Consider the following 25,536-nt stretch of genomic DNA (forward strand, 5'->3'; position numbering starts at 1 on the left):
TCAATCCTTCCCAGCATCAGGGTCTTTTCCAATGAGTCAGTTCTTCCCATCAGGTGGCCAAAGTACTGAAGCTTCAGCATGAGTGCTTCCAATGAATATTCAGGACTGATTTCCTTTAGGATGGACTGGTTTGATCTCCTTGCAGTTCAAGGGACTCTCAAGAGTCTTCTCCAGCAGCATACCTCGCTGATAGATGATTGCAAAGAAATACATACCTTTATGTCCAGGAAATTCCCAAGTATTCCAAACATTTATTTTGTGTTGATGGTTTTCTCCGGAGCTACAAATACTGAGATAGAAATCAGTTGGGAAAACTGTGTTTCAAATATTCTCTTCAATTTACTCCTGTGGCAATTTAGTCAAACAACCCTGTTTGGAAGTAATCTCCTTGCAGAACCGAGGTGGGGAAAAACCTGCCAAACAGTATAATTCACCGAATAGGTTTTGGCTCCCATTCCACCAATCCATTTAAATAGTGGCTAGTGCCCTGCATCTAGCAATACATATGATCAAGCAGTATAGCGCGCACACACACACACAAGACACAGAGAGAGAGAGAAAGGCCCCACAGCTTGGCATCCCCGTGGACATTAATCTTTGAGAAAATCAAATGGATCCAACTTTTGCCAGAGTTTAATAGCAAAGCTGTCTCCTTTTACACAAATGAGTCTGCTAGCGAACGGAAAGAGGAGAGTGCGAGGAGGGGCTGCTGACTGGACTGTTTTCAAAGTGGCTCCAGTTTTTAGGGGAGGGGCCAAGGATGCTCCGCAAGGCAGGAGAGACGAAGTAGTTAAAAATTATTCCCGGCGAGGGGCTGGAACCTCGGGGACGTGGGTATATAAGACGGCGCCTCCAGCGCAGAGCTGCTGCTGCGTCCGTAGGAGCCACGACCTGGGCGCGCGGGCTCAGCCCCTCGCTGGCCAGAGGTCGAGGAGAGGAGCCAACCGGTCGGCGGGGTCCACACCGGGGCTCCTGCTTCTCTTCTGGGACAGACACGGGACCCCCTAACTTCGGGGGCCTCTCTGGAGACGCGCACTCGCAGGGTCGTGCGCTCCAAACCCGGCTCACTCGCGCGCGGCACCAGCGCGCCCGGCGCCAGCTCCGGCCGGAGGCGATGCTCGCAGGGCGCCGGGCAGCCGGGCTCGGGCGGCGGGCGTAGGGCCTCCAGCCGGGAGGCAGGGGGTTGCGGGGTTAGAGCCGGGCCGCCAGGCGGGCAGAGGCCACCTTCGCTCCGCGCCACACCTGCCGCCGCGCCGCGATGAGCCGCGTGGTATCGCTGCTGCTGGGCGCCGCGCTGCTCTGCTTCCACGGAGCCTTCTGCCGCCGGGTGGTGAGCGGTGAGTCCGGGGCCGCCCGCCGGGCGCTCAAGCCGAGAGGGGACCGCGGGGCGCGCGGGCGAGGGCCGGCGTGTCCAGGGGTGGAGGCTCTCCCAGGGGTTGGAAACCCGTGCGGGGTAGGTAGGGGGCCGGAGGAGGCAGGGGGAAATGGACTGTATGCTGCTTTCTCCCCATCCCTCCCTAAACACCCAGAAAAGTTTACATTCTTTTGGAAGTGCCTGGTTTAGTAGCTGCGAAGCGAGCTTGCGTTTTCTAGGACTTTCGACTTTCTTTATAAGAGAGTTGGCCGCGGGGCTGGTACCTGTAGAAGGGGTGGGGTACCGCGGAGGCAGACGGAGCCCAGAGACAGAAGAGCCGCTGCAGAAATGCCACCCCCTGTTGGCCTGGCTCGACTCCAGTCCCCGCCCGGCCGCCCGGGACTCACGCAGATGATTTCTGAGACCAGACCTGTTCGCGGTGGGTGGCTCACCGACCCCGGGGTGCTCAGCCTTTGTTCTCAGGAGAGCTGACAAAGACCAGGCCCCTGGTCGTTGTGGGAGATCTTTCCTTTGCACACCTTGTTGCAAGTTGAGGACTTCTCAGAACATGAAATCGGCTCGAGTTGGGTTGAGGTGTGCATGATCATCAGTGCAGGTCTGTGCACACAGTAGGTGCCCAATTAGGTCGGTTGAGTCTATGCCCAGGAAACTGATCAGAATTGGCAAGCTTCCCGGCCTTTGCTTTGCTTTTTTTTTTTCTTCGACGACTTTTACTGTCCTGTTGTTGAGCAATTCATACCACATTCACTCTCCCTTACTTTTGGAGAAGGTCTCTTGAAAAAAAAAAAAAAAAAGAAAGAAAGCGAAGATTCTTGAAAGCCTAGGATGCATGAATGGGGCCTTACAGGAAAATTGAGCACAGCTACCCTTATTGAAATTTCTTGTGATGCTAATTATAGTGTTGCAATGGATATTTGTTAAAGGTATGTGGGTTGTGTTTTAAGTGTGTATATATATATTTTTTGAATGTAGAAAGCACATTCCTTTTCACATTCTGTGCGTCTAACAGGTGTCACTAGAGGTAGATGACAGATGACAGAGACTTAATCAGTAGTGAAGCCAGACCTTTAGAAATTGGCCTATTAAGCTTAATTGTTACTGATATTCCCCTCAGCAATGTGATGTTCTGCATCTTCTGAATACAATCCTTCAATGTCTGGGTATCAATCACTCTCCACTAACTTTTTGGCCCTCTGGAGATATTGGAATTAAATACCTGTGTGAAAGGTCACTTGGAAATACATGTTACTTACATTTTTTTTTTCAGGCTGTTATTATTTAAATATAAATGGAAACATTGCAGAATCAAATAAGGTTACAAAAACCCTGGCTTTGGATTCCTCCTGCCGATGTTAGCTTCAAAGAAAAGTCCAGCATACAAACTCATCTGAATGTGTGAATTAAGCATCTGACTGCCTTTGTCTCTGTCAGAATTATTTGTGCAAATGAATGAACAGCAGAGATCAGGCTCTGAGCTTAAGGTGTTTCTTAAACACATGGAAAAACTTCACTGACTTAAATAGCCTCCATTAGGTACATTCTTGTTTCATCCCTTAAAATTTGCAAAGGGAGAAGAAGAATGCATGAAGCAGACCTTGAGAAAACCATTGATGAAAAGTTTATGTTGTGTTCTATTATTGCATAAATGCTTCCAAAACCTTTTGCTGTATTTTTCTAGTAAGTATTTATAGACATCTTGTAGGTGACATCTGGAAAATTTCTAATTAAGTGAACATGATTTATTCGATTTAACATAAATGATGATGTTTACTTGATAGTAAAATAATTACCTAGCTATGCTTTTCTTATGAATAATTTGTCTTTTGCCATACAAACTCACATTGAAATCTAACCATTATAAATTGATTTGTAATTTTATCCTCCAAAGAATAATTTTTAAAAATGTATATATCAGCCATAATGGCATGAGAACAGAGCAGTCTAAAGCCTGATATTTCAGAAATATTAGCTCTAATGTCTCCCTGGATGCTGTTAGCTTTGAAAGGTGCATCAACTTTTTCATGCCACTAGGGACCATTTACCAAAATTCTATTTAACTGTCTGTCAACGGAAACAAGCTTTTTAGGGCCATTATTAGGAACATACTTACAATATATGGAATGCATTTTTTAGTTATTGAAGATCATTACAACAATTATAATTTCCATATAATGTACGAAAATAACCATTTATCCTAGGGAAAAAAGATACGAACTCATAACTTTATTCAATAAGATACTTTACAATACTGTTACATACACCACCTTTTTAAAAGTTGAGAGCATTATTTATAAATGAAGTGAAAGCATTTTAATGAGAATGAGCTTATGAAACATTATCTTAACCTGCCTCATAAGATTTCATAGCAGCTAGCAGTAATAGAAAAGTGTGTTTATAAAATTCCTGGCTATGCTTGTTTTGATGCATGAATATGCAATAAAAGTATATAACCATAAGGATAGTGATCACAGAATATCTAGTGAATTTCTGATTCTAATTTGGGAATTACTTTAAGATCTTAGACCAGTACTGATTTGTGTAGCAATGGTCCCAACCTTTTTGATACCAGAGACTGATTTTGTGAAAGACAGTTTTTCCATGGAACGAGGGGTAGGGGGATGGTTTTGGGGTGATTCAAGCCCATTACATCTATTGTGCACTTTATTTCTATTATCATTACATCAGCTGCACCTCAGACCATCAGGCAGGTTGGGGATCTCTTGTGTAGAGGATATCTCTGGGGGGTGCAATCATTTAAATTTGTGAAGTGACTGGTGGGTAATGACATCTTCTTTAGGACAAAGGTAAGAAGATTTTACTTTGGGGGTATATGCATACATATGAAAAAGAATTCAAAATTCAAGTCTCTAAGATGGGAGAATATATCTGAAGAGCACATGGATATTCTTAAGCATTTAAAGAGTTTTGAAGTAATGTGTGTGTGTGTTTACCTTCTCTTTTTAAGTGCACCCAGCAGTGATCCATCAACCTGTTTATACCGCAAAGTGCATTAGGTGTGTTTCAGGGTACCTCCACATTTCTGCAGAACACTTTAATATGTATTCACTTGAAATTACTGAAATTGGCAAACATTTTATTTAGAAGACTGGACGATTTAGAGATTTCCACTTTGATCTTCCAAATGCCACAGGGTATCGCAAAATCATAGGTGGTGACCAGTAACCCATAGATTAATAGCAAGGGACACACAAGATTTTTTTTTTTTAACTGCAAAAAACTGCTGAGAGTATTCCAGCTTATGGTACTATTCCATGACATCATCAAAAGCATAAAGTGATGACAGTGCAGTTTTCATAGACGCAATTACTTTAAGTATCTCTTGGGCAAGAGAGGAATGAATTAATCTTATTAGCAGTCACTTAATAAACTACACATTCATCATAGTCATTAATCCTTACCTGCCGTTTTTCATTATTTTATGGTTTTATTTTCATAATTCTTTTACTGGAAGATGGTAATACCTGTTACATTAAGATTAAAAAGGGACAGTATTATATAAAGATGTACAAAGTAGAAATTCAGCTGATGGTCTCATTAGCAATGTTGACCTTCTCCAACTCTCTGTCTTCTGTCTTAGATGCTTAGCACACAGGTCGGTGATGGACACGATTACCAGGCAAGATTGTTTCTTTCATGTTTTAACATATCGCTGATGATAGAACATAGCCTGACAATTTGACTAAAGTTATACTCCTTGTTGTTGGGGAGATGTTCAGGTTGGACCTAGCTTGTTTTGTTTGGAAAATAGAAGGTCTGGACTTAAAAATCATTAAGGAGATATGGAAAACCTGAGATAGATGTTGCAATAGGAAACCTATGTCTCAATGTTAACCAAAAGAAATTCTGCGTTCTGCTTAGAGGGAAACTCTCCATGTACAACCCAAGCATGTGTTAGCCATCAGGTAATCAATCATGAACCAATGCTAAACATGATAGCATAGGTTATAGTTATTATGTATATATGAATCAGTCCCTTTATTCATGAATTTTTTCACCTTAGAACAATACACCTGAGACCTCCATGGAGGCAACCTAGAAATTTGGGGACATGTGTGAACTGTGGAGCCAGACTACCTGGTTCCAAACCCTTAACCATTTATGAGCTGTGCGAATTTGGCAAATGGTTTAATTTTTCTGTGTCTCCCTTGCTTCATTGTTAAGATGGGATGAGAGCATGCACACCACCTGTGGGGTTGTTGTTGACGTTGTTCAGTTGCTAAGTGGTGTCCGACTCTCTGTGACCCCATGGACTGCAGCATGCCAGGCTCCTCTGTCCTCCACTATCTCCTGGAGTTTGCTCAGATTCATGTCCATTGCATTGGTGATGCTGGATAACCATCTCATCTTTTGCCATCCCCTTCTCCTTTTGCCTTCAATCTTTCCCAGCATCCCAGTTGTGCAGTTAAAGAGGTTCAAACACAATAGTGCAGGTCGTGTCATGGACACAGGCTCTGCCAAGAAACTGTGAGAGGAGACTCAGCAATTCAGGCCACAGCTGTCACTGAGGCCACCTACAGGAGAGCAGCCTGGATCACCAGGAGAGATCCTCTTTCCTAATTTACCCAAAGGCGTGAGGAAGACCCTTGAGAGTCCCTTGGACTGCAAGGAGATTCAACCAGTCCATCCTAAAGGAAATCAGTCCTGAATATATATTGGAAGGACTGATGCTGAAGCTGAAGCTCCAGTACTTTGGCCACCTGATGCGAAGAACTGACTCATTTGAAAAGACCCTGATGCTGGGAAAGATTGAAGGCAGGAGGAGAAGGGGACGGCAGAAGATGAGATGGTTGGATGGCATCACCGACTCTATGGACATGAGTTTGAGCAAGCTCCAGGAGATAGTGAAGGACAGGGAGGCCTGGCGTGCTGCAATCCATGGAGTCACAAACAGTTGGACAAGACTTAGCGACTGAAAAACAACAATGGATTGTGTAGCTGTGATGGTTTGCACACTTAGCTATTGATAAATCTCAGGCTATTATCATGATTTCTTTAAATCGCTGAGTTACTCTCACTTTTTAGGTAAGAAAACTGAGGCCAGGAAAATTTTAAATAATGTTCCTGATATTTCCACAGTTCAAGTAAAGCTCTTATTGATCGAAGTCAGCTCTTAGTGATTCAATGTTTGAATTCTTCACTCACATGATTACTTAGTTTACATTTATTATTTAGATCTTATTTTATATACTGGGTTAATGAAATAAATTTCATCCCCTTCTCAGAAGACTTGTGGTGTGTCCAAGGTGGAGAGTTAGGATTTGCAGATGCCACCATTATTTAACGAACGGCCAAGACTATTTTGGCTGTTTGTCAGTATAGGAAGATGGATTCCAGCACTATGCACTATGCAATTAATTACATTACAAAATCTGTTGCAAAAGTAAAGTTTATTATAGCAAAACATTTTTATAATGAAAAATTCTTAAAACGTTGATGCAATATTGAACAGTAAAAGCAGAACAAATAATCGATAGCTTTCCTTTTTAGTTTCAAAGTTTGGGCATTACGATCGGAAGTCTTGTCACATTGTATGTTATAGTTTCAGTATATTTATCCCTTTGATTTCGAGTAGAGTAAAAAAGAACCATGAAAAGCAAATTGGTTTATGGTATTCTAGTGAAATGTCCAAAGTCCAGTTAGTCTGACTTGGGGAAGATTTATCATGTAGGTCCTCCTTTGCACAACTTGTTTTTCTTTGCAACTAAAGGTAGATCATAATTGAACAACTGGAATTCATAGTATGTCTTCCATGTTTTTAATGAAAAAATATGATAAAATTCAATACTTATTTAATGTTGATAATATATGATTATAGTGTGAGGTGTAAGAAAAAAAATGTTACTGCTTTCATAACTGAGGACTCAAGTTTCAGAAATTTAATAATTATAAGCAAACCCCAACCAAATCATAGGTTTCTTAGGTAGCTCTAATGGTAAAGAACCGACCAGCCAATGCAGAAGATGTAAGAGACATGGCTTTTGATCCCTGGGTGGGACCGATCCCCCAGAGGAGAGCATGGCAACCCACTCCAGTATTCTTGTCTATGGAGAATCCCATGGACAGAGGAACCTGGCAGGCTGCAGTCCATAGGGTCACACAGAGTCGGACACGACTGAAGCGACTTAACATGCACACCCGCAAACCCAAACATAGATCCTTTCTATTCAGGAAGAAAAATTCTTGCCATGATTTTATGAGTTGGTCCCGCTTTTACACTGTTACTAAAAACATTTAAGACTCTGCCAATATTTAGCTCTATAGGAATTTTTATGATTAAGAAAAAAGACAGAATTATCTATTTTGGAAATAGTAGAATCTTAGCTATGATAATGATAGGAATGGTTATTTTAGCAGTCAATACTAAAAACTATCGCTGAATTAAAGTGCATGTATATCTATGTAGTTGTACATGAGTATGAGTGTGTGGCATGCATGCATGTATGAATGTATGCATGAAACCAGGAGTTGTTGACTCCTAGGTAAAAGTCTTTATCTTTTGTAAATAAGCAAGCAATAAAAGGAGCTTTCCCACCACAGATGTTAGGTAACTTTTAGTAAATGGTCATCAAGCTAGCCTTAGTGTAATAAAAACTGCTATGTGGTTATCTGATTATTTTACAGGTGGGAAAATAGTAGGTGGAAGATTAGATGTAGTAGATGGAGTTAGATGTAGTAGGTGGAAGACTAGCTTCCCCTTGTTCAAAAAAGTCAACGGAAGATTTAGTCTGGATATTTAAAAGCAAGAGAAAAGGATATTCTCCATGTGATTTCACAGAATGAGGAGGGATGTAGTTGTAATGGCTCCCTAAGAAGATTAGCCTTCAGAGAAGTGGGAAAGTTGCTTCCAGAAGACCGGTATTAATGGAACTTTTCTGGGAATTAGGGCAACATTTGTTTCCCAGCTGTTGAAAGTTCCACTGCTCTTACAGCCAAGTGTGGTCAGCTGAAATGGTGGTGAGCGGTTCAGAAGCTGTTGCTTCTGCTGCAACTTGGACCAAATTTGCCGAATAAGGTGGAAATCGATAGTAAAATAAAATTGGATGTGAAGAAATTCAGTGTCAGCTTTAACTGATTTTATATAGAAATACCATAAAAATGTGCAGTATGGCTAATAATTTCCTCAAAACTGCCTTGTTAAAGCTGAGCTGCTAGTAACTTCAGTTTTAAAATGTGTGGACACAGCTGACACAATTAATGCACTTTGCAGTTAACATATATCTGTAATTGGTGATTGGTCATTGTCCTCATACTCTGAGAGTCCCCCTGATATGCAGCCACCACAGTCTACACCCCACCTTCCAGGATCCTGGACCATTCCATCATCCACTGCCAAATAAATGGTGCCTGGCACAGAGAATGCAAAGGCTGGCTATTGTCCAGGCCTCCTACAGGATTAGTTCTCAGCTATTTTAAATATAATCCTTGTCTCTAGATTTTTCCTTCATTATTATTATTTCTGTACAGACTGACGTTTATCTACAGGTTGACATTTCTAATACCTAGTAGTGGTATTAGGAATTTCCACAAGACACTTAAAGCTCTCTTATGCATTTAATTAGAAGTGCTATTTTAATTTTATAAATAAAATTTCATCATTTTTCTTGTATCCTCATCATAAATAATAAATCTCTGCATTTATTTTTCAGTATGTCAAAGATAATGAGCATGGACTTTTAGCTTATAAAGTGTGCTAGGCATTTCCTCTGAACTACTGCTGCTGGCTTTGTTACATAAATAATTTTTAACTCATTAAAATTTCTGGCTAATCTTTTTCTTTTTTTAATTTGGTTTCTTTCTGTTATCTTGCCAAACAATCTTATTGGACAAGTTAATATTTCAAAAGTGCTGGGATCAAATTGAAGTCTGAGAGTTCTTGGGTGGAAAATTGAACAAGTTGAAAGCTCAAGGGAATGCAGCTTAGATATATTTTGAGATTTAGAAGTATGTAAAAGATGTAGAAATGAAAATAGAGATAGAGCTTGCTTTAAAAATACAAGCCTAAAAAGCACTAGGCTTAATGGCATTGCTAACGTATTGCCAGGGAAAACCATTTTGAACATTGACATCATCACAAACCCTAATAATAAATTAGAAATTTAAAAAGAAACTGTATTAGTATCAACCATTGGGACTTCCATGGTCATCTCCCCCAGATTATTTATTTCATGCTGATTTGTCCCTTTGGTGTCTCTTTAATTCCAGCTTCCTGTAGTCACTCATATGAACATGTTATTTTTCATTAACAGTTAGTTGGGGCAGTCTCTTAATTTGTTCTTATTATTCAGTGTGCTACTCCTGAGTCCAGATCACAGTTAATGAGACAGAGAGGGCACCTGGCTGTCTTGCTTGCATTGCTGGAACTTCTATGTTGTTAGTTGGCTGTTGTCAGCTTGTATCAAGATACTGAATGCCTATTGCTCAAACACTGGTGTGAGGTTAATGGCCTTCCACTGATTTCTTCCCTCCTGCCTCTAAGTGTCATCAGAGGTCATTAATTGCTGATTCTGGGGGAGAATGGATGTGATACCAACACTGGCTCACTGTGATGTCCTGTAATTAAGAGTATAAAGCTTGAATGCTTTATTTTAAATATTATAACACTGGCTAGAAACAGTGCTATAATAGCCCTCTAATACTGACAGATTTTCTTGATCAGCTACAAAATTAAATACACAGTGAATATAGCCTTCAATCCCAAGAAGAATAAGAATTGTAAGCAGTGAAGCTATGTCTTGATTTCTTGGTATAAAGAAACTTGCCTTAATTTTACATAAAATACTAGCTTATTTTCCAAGGGCAAACCTCAAGTTGAAATGAGAGACTGAAAGGGAGGTGGAGACTGCGGACAGCAGGCTGGGGATGAGGAATAATGACAGAGATAGGGCCATGGTATTCTTTAAAGTTGATAGCAAAGACTTGAGGTGAGTCATGGAAGCTAACGAAAAACAAAACGAAGCAGCATGACCATTGTGGAGACTGTGTGTATGGCCTTGGCATACTTACTTGGTGATAAAAAGAGGCAGGTGTAAACAATAGAACAGTAGGAATTTCGTTGCTAAATCCTGGACGCTATTCCTGTTATTTATATGGCTTTTTTATGATTCAGTGTGATCATTCATATTTGTAGTTCTGTCACGAAGTAATTAGGAGTGTTCATTCTGATCTACATGTAGAGGTATGTGAAATTCAATTTTGAGAGGCCTTTTAAGTCAAACTTTTGTTGCCTATGTATTTAAGTCTCCACAGTTGTTAGTGATGTCACAGCAATGAAGCTTGATAAAAGGTGGTATTTCATTAAGAACTCGAGAATTATCTTAAACTTCATTTGTGGTTCAGTCTAATATTTTGACATAAATGTATATTCTCTCTCTATATAGCAACTTTTAAAATCATTCATAGATATCAGCATAGATGGTTGAACTGAGTGTTTTAACTTATAAAAACCTTTAAAAAGTGAAAATTTGCATTTTAAATTTCTGTTCCAAATTCAAAGTATCCTAGAGTACTCTAGAAGGTTTACCTGTCACTTCTAATACCACACTATATTAATAAATTGTTTATTATTACCCTTACCTTTATACTGACTTCTATTAACTTGAATTTTAATATGTTTGCTCTCAGATATATACAAGAAAAACAAATATTTACAGTTTATATTTGCCACTTTATTTAAACTTAAATTATTTAAATGTATTCACTTCATGATGCCTTATGTATAAATTGCTTTTTTACTTTACTTTTTATTTATTCCTTTGTGAATTATGATTCTTATTTCATAATTTTGACCTTTTAGCTTTCTTTACTGTGTATACTTGACCTTTCTTTATCTACTTTCACTTGCTTTAGCTATCAGTTTACAAAAGGTAAGCCAGAGGAATTCTGACTTCTCTTTACAAAAATTTTCTTGGTGTACTGCTTCCCCGGGGGCTCAGATGGTAAAGAATCTGCCTGCAAGGTGGGAGATCTGGGTTTGATCCCCGCATCCGGAAGATCCCTTGGTTCAGAAGGGAAAGGAAAACAACTGCAGTATTCTTACCTGGAGAATTCCATGGACAGAGGAGTCTGGTGCATTGCAGTCTGTGGCGTTGCAAAGATTTGGACACGACTGATCCACTTATACTTTCTTTTTCCCTGTTTTGAAAAGTTTGGGTTACTAGTTTGTTAGGGAATCAATTAGCTTTTGTAGATTGAAGTAGGAATCTAGAATATTTTCTAGACTTTCTGCAGTGGTTCAGTGGGAGAAACGTTCTTGGTAGAATCTTTCTGTTTTGATTGGTTCTTTCATTTTAACGTGTAGTAAGTAGCATTATGAAGATAGTTCAGATAGTCAGTACATGGATATCTTTTCTTTTTTTTCAGGCCAAAAAGTATGTTTTGCTGATTTCAAGCATCTCTGCTACAAGATGGCCTACTTCCACGAGCTGTCCAGCCGCGTGAGCTTTCAGGAGGCACGACTGGCTTGTGAGAGTGAAGGGGGAGCCCTTCTGAGCCTGGAGAATGAAGCAGAACAGAAGCTAATAGAAAGCATGTTGCAGAACCTGACAAAGCCAGGAATAGGAATTTCTGATAGTGATTTCTGGATAGGGCTTTGGAGAAATGGCCAGGGGCAAACATCTGGTGCCTGCCCAGATCTCTACCAGTGGTCGGATGGAAGCAGTTCCCAGTACCGGTGAGCGGGGATCCTCAGGAGGCAGAGGTCTCTGGGGGGACTCAGAGGGCAAAGACTGGGGGGAGATGTCCGTTACCCGTAGAGGATGTCAGAGTAGAACAGGCGAAGTCCCTGAGAAGTGTCCCTGGTGCTCTGTCCTTGCAGAAACTGGTACACTGATGAGCCTTCCTGTGGAAGTGAGAAGTGTGTTGTGATGTATCATCAGCCAACGGCCAACCCTGGCCTTGGGGGCCCCTACCTTTACCAGTGGAATGACGACAGGTGCAACATGAAGCACAATTACATCTGCAAGTATGAACCAGGTAGGAAGCACTGTAAGCCAGGAGGAGCAGCCTGTATATGTGTATCGGCTTATATTGCTGCATCTTTAACCTTTGCTACCTGGGCCTTTTTGGTTTCTCTGCAGTGAAACACAAAATTACTTTGCAGTTCGATGACAGAGTATTGAAGCACACTAATCTATAAAGCAAACAACTGCTCAGTGAGTTAAATAGAAGGGAGTATCTAGAAATATCCAGGGAGGTGTCTTTAAGAGACAGTAATTATTTCTAATATTAAGGCCAAATTGTGTTTTTGTAAACAGGTTTTATGAAGAGTAAATATCTATTTACAAACATTTAAGCATTTAGTATAATGTGTGTAAAGTAGGTGTGTCATCAAAGCACCTATGAGTTTACACATGTAGTAGCTTTTTTAGAAGATTTTCTGGTCTATTTAAGGGAACCGAGCACCATTCCTCTGGGATATTAACTTATCCTGTAATGGCATGATATTTGATTTCTATTCCTCAGTGAAAATCAGAATGTCAGAGAACCCTGGTGCAGAAAAGTCGTAGCGTGTGCCATAATCTTGCTTGGTCCTCAGTCTGTGGAATATGCTCCCTCAGTTTCCTCCTGTTGGAAGTCTCCAACTTTCTTACCCCATACAGCACATGAAGAGATTGCTCTGACCTGAGCTATGATAGTGTAGTTTCCTACTGAAATGGTAAACTTGAATTACTTTGAATAGGACAGCTGAGTTGAATTGAAATTTGACCAAAAGAGAGACTAATCAGAACTTTGTAATCTCATCTTTTTAATGATCTAAGAAAGTCAACTTAGACACTCAGGCTTTGAGGTCTTTGTGCTGTGTTTATTCTCTCAGCGATTGGAAGTTTCATTTGAACTCTTCCATGGGCTGTCTGCCTGACCTCAAAGCATATGTTCATGGTAGGCAATTATAATCAAGTACTGCTATTTCCATTATTCTCTTGAAATTATACTTCTTTACTCATAAGACTGTAAAGCACAAGGGATTACTTGGATTAGCTTTACCCTTCTCTTATATTTATTCTGCTCTTGAGTATATTAGCCTTCTTTCTTTATCCCTGGTGAGTTTATTCTTTAAACCTCTTGGTGGTTAAATCCATCATTACCCTCTTAGAAGCCTTTGCAAAATGAAATCTGTTTTGCACTTAGGTTCTTTGTCTAGATTTTTTTCCTTAGAAAATTATAAAGTTAAAATTCTCTGACATTTTAACTTTGTGACACTAAGTGCTTGAAACTGTTAAATGAAACAAAGTATATTATGGTAAGTTTTTAATACAATATTATCTGCTCCTTTCTTTGAACTTTTAGTTGACCCTTGTATACTATTTTATCTTGCATCACACTTACCACTTTATTCAGGACACTATTACCTCTGAATCTTGTTTTGTATTAGGTAGTCTAAGTTTATACTACTTATGGAACAGCATTTTAGACATAAAGTTATTTTTTTCTTTATCTTCTATATTCTACCTAAATCTTCAAATATGTATAGCTTTTGAGCAAGACTATTTTATGTACTTATTGTTTTTGAAGCACTTGAACACTTCCATGGTTGGTCTTATTAATGTACTTAGAATTTCTGTACTTTATTTTGTTTTATTTTCATTTTATTTACCTTATATGTAACTGATGGAGAGGGCATTCCCAGTGGCTCAGCGGTAGAGAAGGGTATGGCAACCCCCTCCAGTATTCTTGCCTGGAGAATCCCATGGACGGAGGAGCCTGGCGGGCTACAGTACACGGGGTCGCAAAGAGTTGGACACGACTTCACTTTTACTTTCACTTTCAGTTAGCTTTTTAGTGGTGTGGGGATTGGAGGAGCAAGTAGTAAAACTAATCTACAAATTGTAACAATACTTTGAACTTTATTCTCCAACTATACCATAAGTACTATGTGACTTGAACTTAGTCTCCTCTTTCTGCTCCTGCATATTATCTAATAGCATGACTTGTTTGGTTGCCAAGTCATGTCTGACTCTTTGTGACCCCATGGACTGCAGCATGCCAGGCTTCCTTGTCCTTCACTATCTCTAAGTTTGCTCAAACTCATGTCCATTGAGTCGATGATGCCATCCAACCATCTCATCATCTGTCACCCCCTTCTCCTTTTGCCTACAATCTTTTCCAGCATGAGGGTCTTTTCCAGTGAGTCAGCTCTTCATATCAGTTGGTTGAAGTATTGAAGCTTCATCTTTAGCATCAGTCCTTCCAATGAATATTCAGGGCTGATTTCCTTTAGGATTAACTGATTTGATCTCCTTACAGTCCAAAGAACTCTCAAGAGTCCTCTCCAGCACCACAAGAGCATGACTACTGATATACAAAAGTGGTTAAAAAAAAAATTAGCCTAGTTATATGGAAACTGAATAATTCACTTCTAAATTTTCTCACTTTCTTCTCCAACATTTTTTGTTATTGTCTTGCGAGTTGCATATTTATTCTTTGGGTCTATCACTGTTATCCAGAGACATTATTAAGGGGATGCTTCTGAATCCAATTTTTCAGTTCGGTTCAGTGGCTCAGTTGTGTCCCACTCTTTGCAACCCTGTGGACTACAGCACGCCAGGTCTCCCTGTCCATCACCAACTCCTGGAGCTAGCTCAAACTCATGTCCATCGAGTCAGTGATGCCATCCAACCATCTCATCCTCTGTCATCACCTTCTCCTCCTGCCTTCAATGTTTCCCAGCATCAGGGTCTTTTCCAATGAGTCAATTCTTCACATCCAGGGGCCAAAGTATTGGAGTTTCAGCTTCAGCATCAGTCCTTCCAATGAATATTCGGGACTGATTCCTTTAGAATTGACAGGCTTGATCTCCTTGCAGTCCAGGAGACTCTCAAGAGTCTTCTCCAACACCACAGTTCAAAAGCATCAATTCTTCAGTGCTCAGCTTTCTTTATAGTCCAACTCTCACATTCATACATGACTACTGGAAAAATCATAGCTTTGACTAGATGGACCTTTGTTGGCAAATTAATGTCTCTGCTTTTTAATATGCTGTCTAGTTTGGTCATAGCTTTTTTCCCAAGGAGCATGCATCTTGTAATTTCATTGCTGCAATCACCATGTGCAGTGATTTTGGAGCCCCCAAAATAAAGTCTCTCACTGTTTCCATTGTTTCCCCATCTATTTGCCATGCGGTGATGGGACTGAATGCCATGATCTTAGTTTTCTGAATGTTGAATCCAATTTTTATATTTATTAAAATTACATTAAGCACTGTTATTCTTATGAGATTGTATTTCTAAAATTTTGTCACTTAATCAGAAATTACATTAAAACTTTTGAACTATTTTAAACATAACCAGTTCTATATTGATAAATTGCATAATATATGTATTATTTGTTCAGCAAATACCAGATTAGCACCAGAAGCAAGGAGTGCCTAAATTCTGTAGAAGAATAAGTGTAGGGTAGGACTGAAGGCTAAAGGAGGCAAAGTGTCAGGGCAAGATATGTTTAAAAGAATAGTAAATATTATTATAGGACGGTGTATGATTAAGTTTCTAATGAATAGAGACTATGTGGCCAAATTAGAATAGTAAACATTACAGTGAAATGATTTAATATTCTGAAACTAATGTAAGATGCTGAATGTGTTTTTTCTTTTCCATTAATTGAGAAAAATAAACAGAGTTATATTTTTGGAACAAATGAAAGCAAATGTACAGGTTATTTCTTAGTAATTCTATTTAATTTCTCTAAACTATTAATTCAACCACTGCTTGTGCTAAGTTGCTCAATCATGTCTGACTCTTTGCAACCCCATGGACTGTAGCCCACCAGGCTCCTCTGTTCATGGGGATTCTCCAAGCAAGAATACTGGAGTGGGTTCCCATACCCTCCTCCAGCTCAATTCAGGGATTGAACTCAGGTCTCCTGCATTGCAGGTGGATTCTTTACAATAGTGCCCTAGAAAAAGATATTAGACAAGAGGGTAGTACCAGATCATTATAAAAAAAAAAAAATCAGTATTTTTCAAGTGTGTGGCAATTGAAAAAATCTTGCCTCAGAAAAACCAGGGAAAGAAACAATTTGCAAGCCTTAATTTATGATAATTTTTTTAAAGATGTAGATACTGTTGAGAAGGAAATCTGAGGATGGCATTGTTTATAGGGGACAGAAATGTGCTTTAGAACATTTTTATTTGAATCATCAATTCTGGGTACTGCCCACATGCAGTTAACTGCTGTTTTTTGTTGTGAGGAGAAATCTAAATCATACACGATAATAGTATAGAAGACTTCCCTGGTGGCTCAGTGGTAAAGAATCCACCTGCCAGGCCCAGGGTCAGGAAGATGCCCTGGAGAAGGAAATGGCAGCCCACTCCAGTATTCTCGCTGGTGAAGTCCCACGGACAGAGGAGCCTGGCAGGCTTATAGTCCATGAGGTTGCAAAAGAGTCAGATGTGACTTAACGACTAAACAACAGTTGTGTAGAAATCATCTTTGTTGGTGTTTCTTCACAGCTGGTGCCTCACTTTCTTATGCTCACTGATTCTTGCCTATCTTTGCCTACTTTTGTACCTCCTTTCTCATTTTTACCTGTAATAGGTTATCATCAGCGCAGACACTCTGGATTGTTAAATGCAGTCTGGGGTTACAGGAATTCACCCAGTGGATCCAAGTTGCAAAGAGTTACCAGGCAGATCTTTTATTCAGAGACAATTAAATGCTGCCTTTATTGTTAAATCATTTCATATAAATTTAAATTCAAAATAGAATTAGCTGGAAGTTGTGCAGAAATCAATGTTTATTCTGTTTCGTAATAAGCTTTTCTTTTCATCTACATTTGCATTTGTCTTATTTATCATTACACATGATAACTGTACTTATTATTTACAGAGATTAATCCAACAGCTCCTGTAGAAAAGACATATTTTACCAACCAACCTGGAGACACTCATCAAAATGTCGTTGTTACCGAGGCAGGTAATTAGTTTATATGTCTTTAACTCACCTATTAAGAGAAGAAAATGTACTTTTTTTTTTAATTGGAAGATAATTTCTTGACAGTGTTGTGTTGGTTTCTGTTGTACAACAATGTGAATCCACTGAGTGTGTATATATATACCCTCCCTCTTGAGTTCCCTCTTGAGATCATCACAGATCACTGAGCTGAGTTCCCCATGCAACACAACAGCTTCTCATGAGCTATGTATTTTATACATGGTAGTGAATATATGTCAATGTTACTCTCTCAATTCACTTTTGCTTCATGTTGGCCCCAGTTTTCTTGTTGCTTGGTGAAAAATTGCACTAAACAAAGGCCTATGGAAATTTATTTTAGAATGGCTTTGGAACAAATGATGCTAAGCTAGTTTTTGTGCGTTTTTTTTTTTTTTGGCTGCACAGTGCAGACTGTGAGATCTTAGTTCCCCAACCAGAGATCAAACCCACGCCCCCTTCAGTGGAAGCACAGAGTCCTAACCATTGGACATCCAGGGAAGTCCCTTAAGCTAGTTTTTGAATAGAAATTGTGTTTTCTGTATCTAGTACTAAACTAAGTATCCCATGTTAAAATGTGGATTCATAAGGATCTCCCCCAGTTTGTAGGTGTTATGATGTAAATCAGCACGTTCAGTAGCCTGTAAGGAGTAGGGAACTGGTAAATGTTCAGGGATTGATTGGCGTAAGCTGGGATTTAAAAAGTCCAATTTGTAGGCTTTGAGTTTTCTGAGGTACGTATGGAAAACCGCCACCCTGGCCAATTTCAGGCTACCAAGTGACATGACGGAATAGCAGATTGGGTAGCAGACACATACAATGAGCTTTCAACCCAGTGCCTACGGCACACCACTGTCTGCAAAAGAGACAAAACCCAATCCCAATGCAAGTCTCTTTGTAGTCAAAAACTGCTCTTAGTGTCCGCTAGGGGCCTGTTACAGCTTGGTGCAGTTGGTAAAGAATCCACCTCTCAGTGCAGGAGACACAGGAGATGTGGGTTCGATCCCTGGGTTGGGGAGATCCCTGGCAGAGGAAATGGCAACTCACTCCAGTATACTTGCCTGGAAAATTCCATGGAGAGAGGAGCCTGGTGGACTGAAATTCATGGGGTTGCAAAGAGTCAGACATGACTGTGTGACGGAGCACGCACGCATTTAGACTAAGATAATGGCTTTCAATTTGCTATCTCAATACATAGCTTTCTAATTTGCTTTTCTTGAATGGATGTGATATTAAACCTTAGTGCTTTTCACTTTCAGTTGTCTGATTTTAAAACCATTCAGACCATGTAAATCTAATCAAACAGATCAGTAAATAATTATATTAGGAATATTTTCCCTCTTATGACATTGAAAAATTGTTTAATAAAGTCATTGCAAGCTATATGGGGGTTCTGTGTGGCAGTTTTTTATTTTTCCAAGAATACCTAACATTATCTAGTGTGATGGAACAGGATTAAAAAAAATGATTCATCTTAGAATTTAATTAAGATCAAATATTTATGCCTCTGGAGTCTTATGTCTCTAGGTTATGACTCTATCATCAGTTAATATTTACGTATTTTGGCTTAATCCCAGAGAGTTATGCATGTCATCATGGCACTGAGCTTATTAGTTAGGATAATTACATATCCAATAAATCAACAATTACTTTAATCATGATTATTCTTTAATAATCAGTGCTTGTTTTCGAAGTAATAACTGAGAGGGATTAATGAAGTGAGATAGCTAAGGTTATTAATATGTTATGAAAGCCAGTCCCTATCTGAATTGCAAATTTAATAATAGTTTTGGAAATATGGACATTTAACTGGAACATGGCAACCATGCAGCATGATTTTGTTTTTAACTTCTAACTAAACATAAATATGTTACTTCATTAGATTATTCAGTATTTTGGGAAGACCTTACTTGGTATCTGCTTATTGAAAATAATTCTATTTTGCCTTAATTTTTTGGAAAGCTTTTATAGAGCCATAATGTCAGAATCCTGCCTCAACTCTCTGTTTACATTAAGACTGTTTTACTTTTGTAGGAATAATTCCCAATCTAATCTATGTTGTTATACCAACCATCCCTTTGCTCTTACTGATCCTGGTTGCTTTTGGAACCTGCTGTTTCCAGATGCTGCATAAAAGGTAAATAAATCATACATGGAGAGACAACTTGAAAAACTTTAAACATGTTTTCAGAACTCTTTAAAAATTATGCTTTTAAGTTGCCTTAAGAAAATTGTGATTCTCATTCTTTCAGTATAAATGCAGTATATATAATCTAATAACATATACCTTGATTATAGGATTGTGAATTATCTCATTTCATCCTCACAGGCCATAGAAGTAGGTATCCTTCTGTTTTCTCTTTTCCAGTTGGGAAGATGGTTGCTTAAATGGGTCATACAGTTTGCCTTGGGTCTCATGGCTAATGTGTGTGATGGATCTGAAATGTGAATGTTTATAAGCCCACAACATATGCAACTATACTGTACTGTCTCTTTATATTAAGTACAAGTAGTATTGCTAAACCTTTTAATCTTGACCTCAAGTTGTATGCCAGACTTGATTTTTGTACATGAACTTTGTAGTACCTTTTGCAAAAACATTCTTCTGTTTTATTTCCAAAGGATATTTTAAGCATAGAAACAATGGTAAAATGAGTCACTTTCTAGTAGGCATCTTAAAATAAAGTGATATATCTTAACATCAAGATTCTTGAGAGTATTCTTTTATATCTGTTTACTCATACCCTTGAATTACAGGTGAAATTTTTCATAGGTGTCTGTTTGACAGTTAAACTAAAACATTAATATGTGAAATATAAGTATGTATCAAAGAAAAGAAGATGTGTGTTTAAATTAGTTCATGCTTGTTAGAATAAACTAGACATTTTTGTCAGTGTTTTAAATAAAAAATGATAGAATGTTTCCAACAGGGAAGGACATGCAGATAAGTAATTTTTTTTTAAACTTCATTTTCTTTTTCATGAACCCTAAAGCACTTACTGAGTTAAAAAGCTCCAGAAAAAAAATTAAATAGATATAAACTCTAAATTGTACATAAAAAATGTTTTTTAAAGAATCCAAGCTGTGATATATTGACTATTTAAAGAAGCCATTTTTGAATAATGATAAATAAAGCCTGGCAAATTAACACTGTAATTTGTGTACTCAGTTTATATATTTTCAATATATATTGAATATTTTTATATTTTATTTTCGATATTTTATAGAGAATAAAAACAATAGTAGATATCTGATTTTTACCCTTAATTCTAAGACTATAGATGAAAAGATAATTTATCACTATGCAAACAATGAAGCAGAGGGAGGATTTGATATAAATCCCTCCCAGAACCCAGCCAAACTGTAATGAAGAGCTGTAAATAGCTAATCGCTGTGAACAAGGATTTGAGAAAAATTATGTAGATCTTCTCATTTCTAAAAGTAAAATTACCAAAGTGTCAGTAAGTGAGTTTTCTCTGAAGTTTGCTTTCTTTCTTCCAAAATAGTGTATTATTGTGGAGACTGCTCATTCTCAAGTCTTCCAGGTTTTTATACTTTGAAGTCCTTGGAGTTTTCACATGTTGGAAATTCTTCAGGGTGAGGAAATAACACTCACTCAAACATATTTCTCAGAGTGAGAAAATATACTCACTCAAACATAAGCCATCTCCAGACACCAGAATTAGCTATTAGTGCTTAATTCATTCTCTCTTAGATCCTCTCATTTTCCTTTCTTCCAGGAAAGCAAGGACAAACTTCATCAAAGACTCCAATCCGTTGTCATCTGAGTGCCTTGCAAAAGTTTAAATTCCAGTTGGGTACACATGAGGGCTTCTGTCATTCCATGTCATGTTCAAAATAAGAAGCCTTATTTCCTTAACCCATGGTAACTCTTAGATCACATAAATACTAATGCTACCCCAAAGCCACATTAATAACTTAACCACCCTTTTGTTTTAGCTATTTAGGAGAATTTCATGTTTTTCATCAACTTTGCTTGGCTTATTTTCCATTCATGTAAGATAACTTCCTAGGTAGAGATGTGTTGATCTTACTTAATTGGATGCACATCTCCAAAATGTATCATTTAGATACAATCATCTGTTAGCAATAAATTTACAGTTAAATTGAAGTCAATTAAGTAATATTATGAAATTCCATGGCTCAGGCTTGTTTAGAAACACTCTTTCTTTGAAGGAATTCAGCAGCGCAGTGTCTCGTAGACAGAGACTGAATGGGATGGGGTAGGAGGAATGATGCCTGGGCATGGGGTGGAGGCAGATGCTACTGAAGGAAGCATCTGTAGGAGCAAGGAAGTACAGAAGAAATAACAGGGACCACCAGGGTTAGTTATCTAGGTGAGGGCTCATTCCCAGGAAACTGGATCAAAAAGAGCCTCAATCTTGCTAAGTATCTCGGAGAGGCTGACTTCTCTTCAACTCAGGAAGAGAGAAACTCAGGAACAGTCACTTTTGCAGGAGTCTTAGAAGTGGCCACTTTATAGAAAAACTTAGAAGACATCCCCTGAAGAAGGGAATGGCTACCCACTCCAGGATTCTTGCCTGGGGAACTCCATGGACAGAGGAGCCTGGTGGGCTGCATTCATGGGGCTGCCTAGAGTTGGATATGACTGAATAACACTTTCACTTTTCACTTTAGAAGACATCACAGCTTGAGGGACAGGGTGGAGGGCAGGTCAGCCTGAGAGCTAGAGGAACTCTCTCAGGCCTGAATCTGCATTGAATTGCCTTTGTTTCAGAAACTATAGCAAAGTTAATCTTTGGGGAATTAAATGACTTAACTATAGGACAGAAAAAAAGTGGTGGGTGGAGGGGATAAGACAGGTTTTATATGTAGGACAAAAGCACTGTTTTGATGATTTGACATTAATGTACATCCTATGTTAAAGGAAGATTATTCAAAAAGCAAAATTAGAAAAATATTTGATCAAAGAAAATGAAGATTCATTGGTGATTACAATAAACATTTTGAAACTGGGTTAAACATATTTGTGTATGTGTCTGAATTCTAAAATATGAAGGGTCAGAGAGAGATTTTTTTTTTTTTCATTATCTTATATGAACTGCTTACCCTCTTCTCATACTGGAATAATCCAGAATTTTTTGTAGGAATGAAAAAATCTGATGAGAGAAGAAAGATACTTTTATAAGAAGTCTGACGAAGCTCCATTTGGACCAGGACATGCCTAGTGTGATGAGAAGTCTCAGACATTGAATTTGTTTCTTCTGTTTTTCAGTAAAGGAAGAACCAAAACGAGCCCAAACCAGTCCACACTGTGGATTTCAAAAAGCGCCAGGAAAGAAAGCGGCATGGAAGTCTAGTAACCCATTGACCTGGCTCCAGAAAAGAAAACAGAGTTTTATAATTCTGTATCTGTATAAGGAATGGCATCAGAACATTAGCTTGGAATGGCTTGAAATCTCAAAGGATGTGCAAGATGAACTGTAAGCTCCCCCTTGAGGCAAATACTAAAATAATTTTTATATGTTCATTATCTCATTTATAAAATAATGCTGTGCTAATCATGGAGTGAGACATGCTTATTTTGCTAAAGGATGCACCCAAACTTCAAGTCAATGGGATGGATAAGATGCAGATAAAATGGCTGTGAACACATCAGAACAATGTGTGCACTGGAAGCCATTATCTTTGTCTCTTTCACCTTTCATAAGTTGTAATCTAGTTAATGTAATGTAAATTGCATTGAAATTTACAGTGTGCAAAATATTTTTCCCTTACATGAGTGTTTGATAGAATGGACTGTACTAGTATTTATTTTTATGATGTCTCATTTTTCAATACATGCTGTTTTGATTAAAGAAATGTATCGCTGTTGTCAACTGAATTCACACCCACATACATCTATTACTGTAGAAAAAATTTCATTTTCTAGAAATGGCTCATCTTCTTTTAGTTTCTCTGCTTTGGGTCAGAGGAAGTTTAGGAAATGTCTTCAGAAATAAGAAGTTATTTCATTAACCGTGGTATCTACTCAAATATTTTACTTAGAGGCAAGAATTGTCTAATTTCAATTGTGCAAGACATGTGCCTTACAATTATTTTGAATTTAAAGTTCAACAGATTTTGTAATAACTTTGTTAAATAGCTGTATAAACAATAATATACTCAATCTAGAACAAAAAATGGTGGCATACACAATCAAGATAATGTCCTCACATGTTGCCTATATAACCACAAGTAGCTCTCCGAGGGTTCTGAAATCAGTCCCTCTCTTGCCAGCAAAGCAAAGATGGTTCTGGTGTTGACTCTGGAGGCAAACTCCTGCAGAGTTTGGTTAAGATCTTTCCTGGCTCTGTTTAGCCTCTATCAGCGTATAAGGGGGTTTAAGAGTTGGGACTAGTTGAGTGGTCACCATGAGTGTGGAGTTAAGCACAGCACGTTGACATTTCCACGAGGAAAGAAACTGAAATAGTGTAAAAATGTGTTTGTAGGCGTCAGTGATCATGTGTTCCCTGTCCAGGTTTTGGCTGGGAGAATAAATTGGAGCGACTCTGTACTATCTTCTAGTTTCTTCAATGCTTGTGGCTCCTTCCTCTCAAGAGAGAGATGAAACTATCTGGTCTTCAAATGTCTCTGTGCTCCTTTTAACCAAATAAAAAGTTCTTGTTTCTGAAGAATGATCATTGGTGCTGTCTAAATCTCTTACATGGACAAAGTACAGATGTGTTTGCAATCATGCATGGAAACAAATGACTGTTCAGGTGTGGTAAGAATGGAAGTTACAGTTGCAGGGTGTTCTAAACCTCATCTTTTCAATTAGATAATGAAAGTGCTTTCATTGTGGGAATTCACAACTCCAGTTGGTTGGTAAAATTAAGAGAGAAAATAGAAATTAGCGGGCAGTGGTCCGTTTTCAGCTGCTTAGAGACTGAGGAAATGGGCAGCTGCCTTCTAAGCTTACAGCTGCTCACATTTAACACTCCTCTTTCCTTTCTTGGAGACCCATCTTTCTGGGCAGAATAGGAGACCAGCTGCTGAGACCCACCTCTTTCCTCCAAGCTCCCACCATGCATTACTTCCTTCAGTCCAGACTGGATGGAGGGAGACCTGGGCTTTCCCCAATGTCTGTGCCACCCACAGCTGGAGCAGCTGCAGGGAGGGAGAAGCAAAGCAATGGGGAAGGGACTTGGTTTTGCTTTTTATCTTGTTCCAGACCTGGATTACTCGTCTGGTATCAATTACTAAACCCATAAGTTCCTAGGGATGGGATAAGGAACTTCTCTCTTAATAGAAGATGGTAAAGAGTGACTGTCCTAAGGGTTTCTAAAGCTGACCTTTGAGAAATAAAAAGGAGTCTGTGGTATATCTGTTGTCATTTTCAGAACATTGAAATGCAGGTGAAACATTTGTGGAACAATATTTGGGGAATAAAATCAAATAACACACTCTACCCTTAATGTGCCATCTTTTCTAATCACTTCATCCTTTCTATTAGGAGCAGGTCATTGGAAAGGTCTTAAAAAGAATAGTGTGTTCAAGGACTCCCAATTTTTGTTCTAATAATAAATTCCATGAATTTGTAGTCCGCAATCATCTGGCCATATCTTCTTGTTGTGACACTGTTTTCCCTTTCTCTGACCATTGCCCAGAGAGAACTCCTTTTGCTAGGATAGTTCATGATTGTCTACTGTCCCTTCTCTCTGAACTTTCAGGGTCACTCCCACCTACATGGTGGTCCCCACTGCCTTTTTAGTCCATCAGTAACAACTATGCACTCAGGTCTAGTCCACGCCTCCTTTCTCCCACAAAACTGGTATGAACTGATGGATCTCTTCTTTCAACTGCTTGAAACTTTTCTATTACTTTGGACCATGTAGACCCATGTAAGAATGTGTGTGTGTGTGTGTGTGTGTGTGTGTGTGTGTGTGTGTGTGTGTATTAATTTGTATAATTTTTTTCTTTCTGAATAAATCAGTAGATTTTTTTGGGGTGAGCTAAATTGAAGTTTCTACTTTGGAAGTGATCCAAGAGATTAAAGCTGCAGAACAAATTCATTTATTCTACATTTTTGGCCTTGTAATGGGCAATTCAGCTGTGTCTAAATAAGCTTTGGCCATGTTAGAAATACCCACAATAAACACATCTGTCAGAGAAAACCCACGTTTGTAATACTTGTATCTCTTTGATATGACTGATAACTTTTTGGAAACCCAGAAAAATGCCAGCTTGAAATAA

At 38.7% G+C, this 25,536-nt stretch overlaps 1 protein-coding gene across 1 annotated transcript; it reads left to right on the top strand.

Annotated features, from left to right (window-relative positions):
• The first annotated feature begins 866 nt into the window (after positions 1-866).
• Positions 867-22,758, top strand: CHODL (chondrolectin). The gene is made up of 6 exons (XM_020905409.2): positions 867-1,337; positions 11,756-12,065; positions 12,210-12,367; positions 17,218-17,304; positions 19,354-19,456; positions 22,577-22,758. Exons 1-6 carry the CDS (start codon positions 1,259-1,261, stop codon positions 22,659-22,661), a joined length of 822 nt encoding a protein of 273 aa, XP_020761068.2. The 5' UTR covers positions 867-1,258; the 3' UTR covers positions 22,662-22,758.
• The last annotated feature ends 2,778 nt before the right edge of the window (positions 22,759-25,536 follow it).

The sequence above is a fragment of the Odocoileus virginianus genome, chromosome 25, assembly GCF_023699985.2.
Source record: "Odocoileus virginianus isolate 20LAN1187 ecotype Illinois chromosome 25, Ovbor_1.2, whole genome shotgun sequence".
NCBI lineage: Eukaryota > Metazoa > Chordata > Mammalia > Artiodactyla > Cervidae > Odocoileus > Odocoileus virginianus.

Coding starts and splice junctions, on each gene's coding strand:
- CHODL (XM_020905409.2), top strand. CDS start 1,259: ATGAGCCGCGTGGTATCGCTGCTGCTGGGCGCCGCGCTGCTCTGCTTC. Junction 12,066..12,209: donor GGAAGCAGTTCCCAGTACCG/GTGAGCGGGGAT, acceptor CTGTCCTTGCAG/AAACTGGTACACTGATGAGC. Junction 19,457..22,576: donor TTCCAGATGCTGCATAAAAG/GTAAATAAATCA, acceptor TCTGTTTTTCAG/TAAAGGAAGAACCAAAACGA.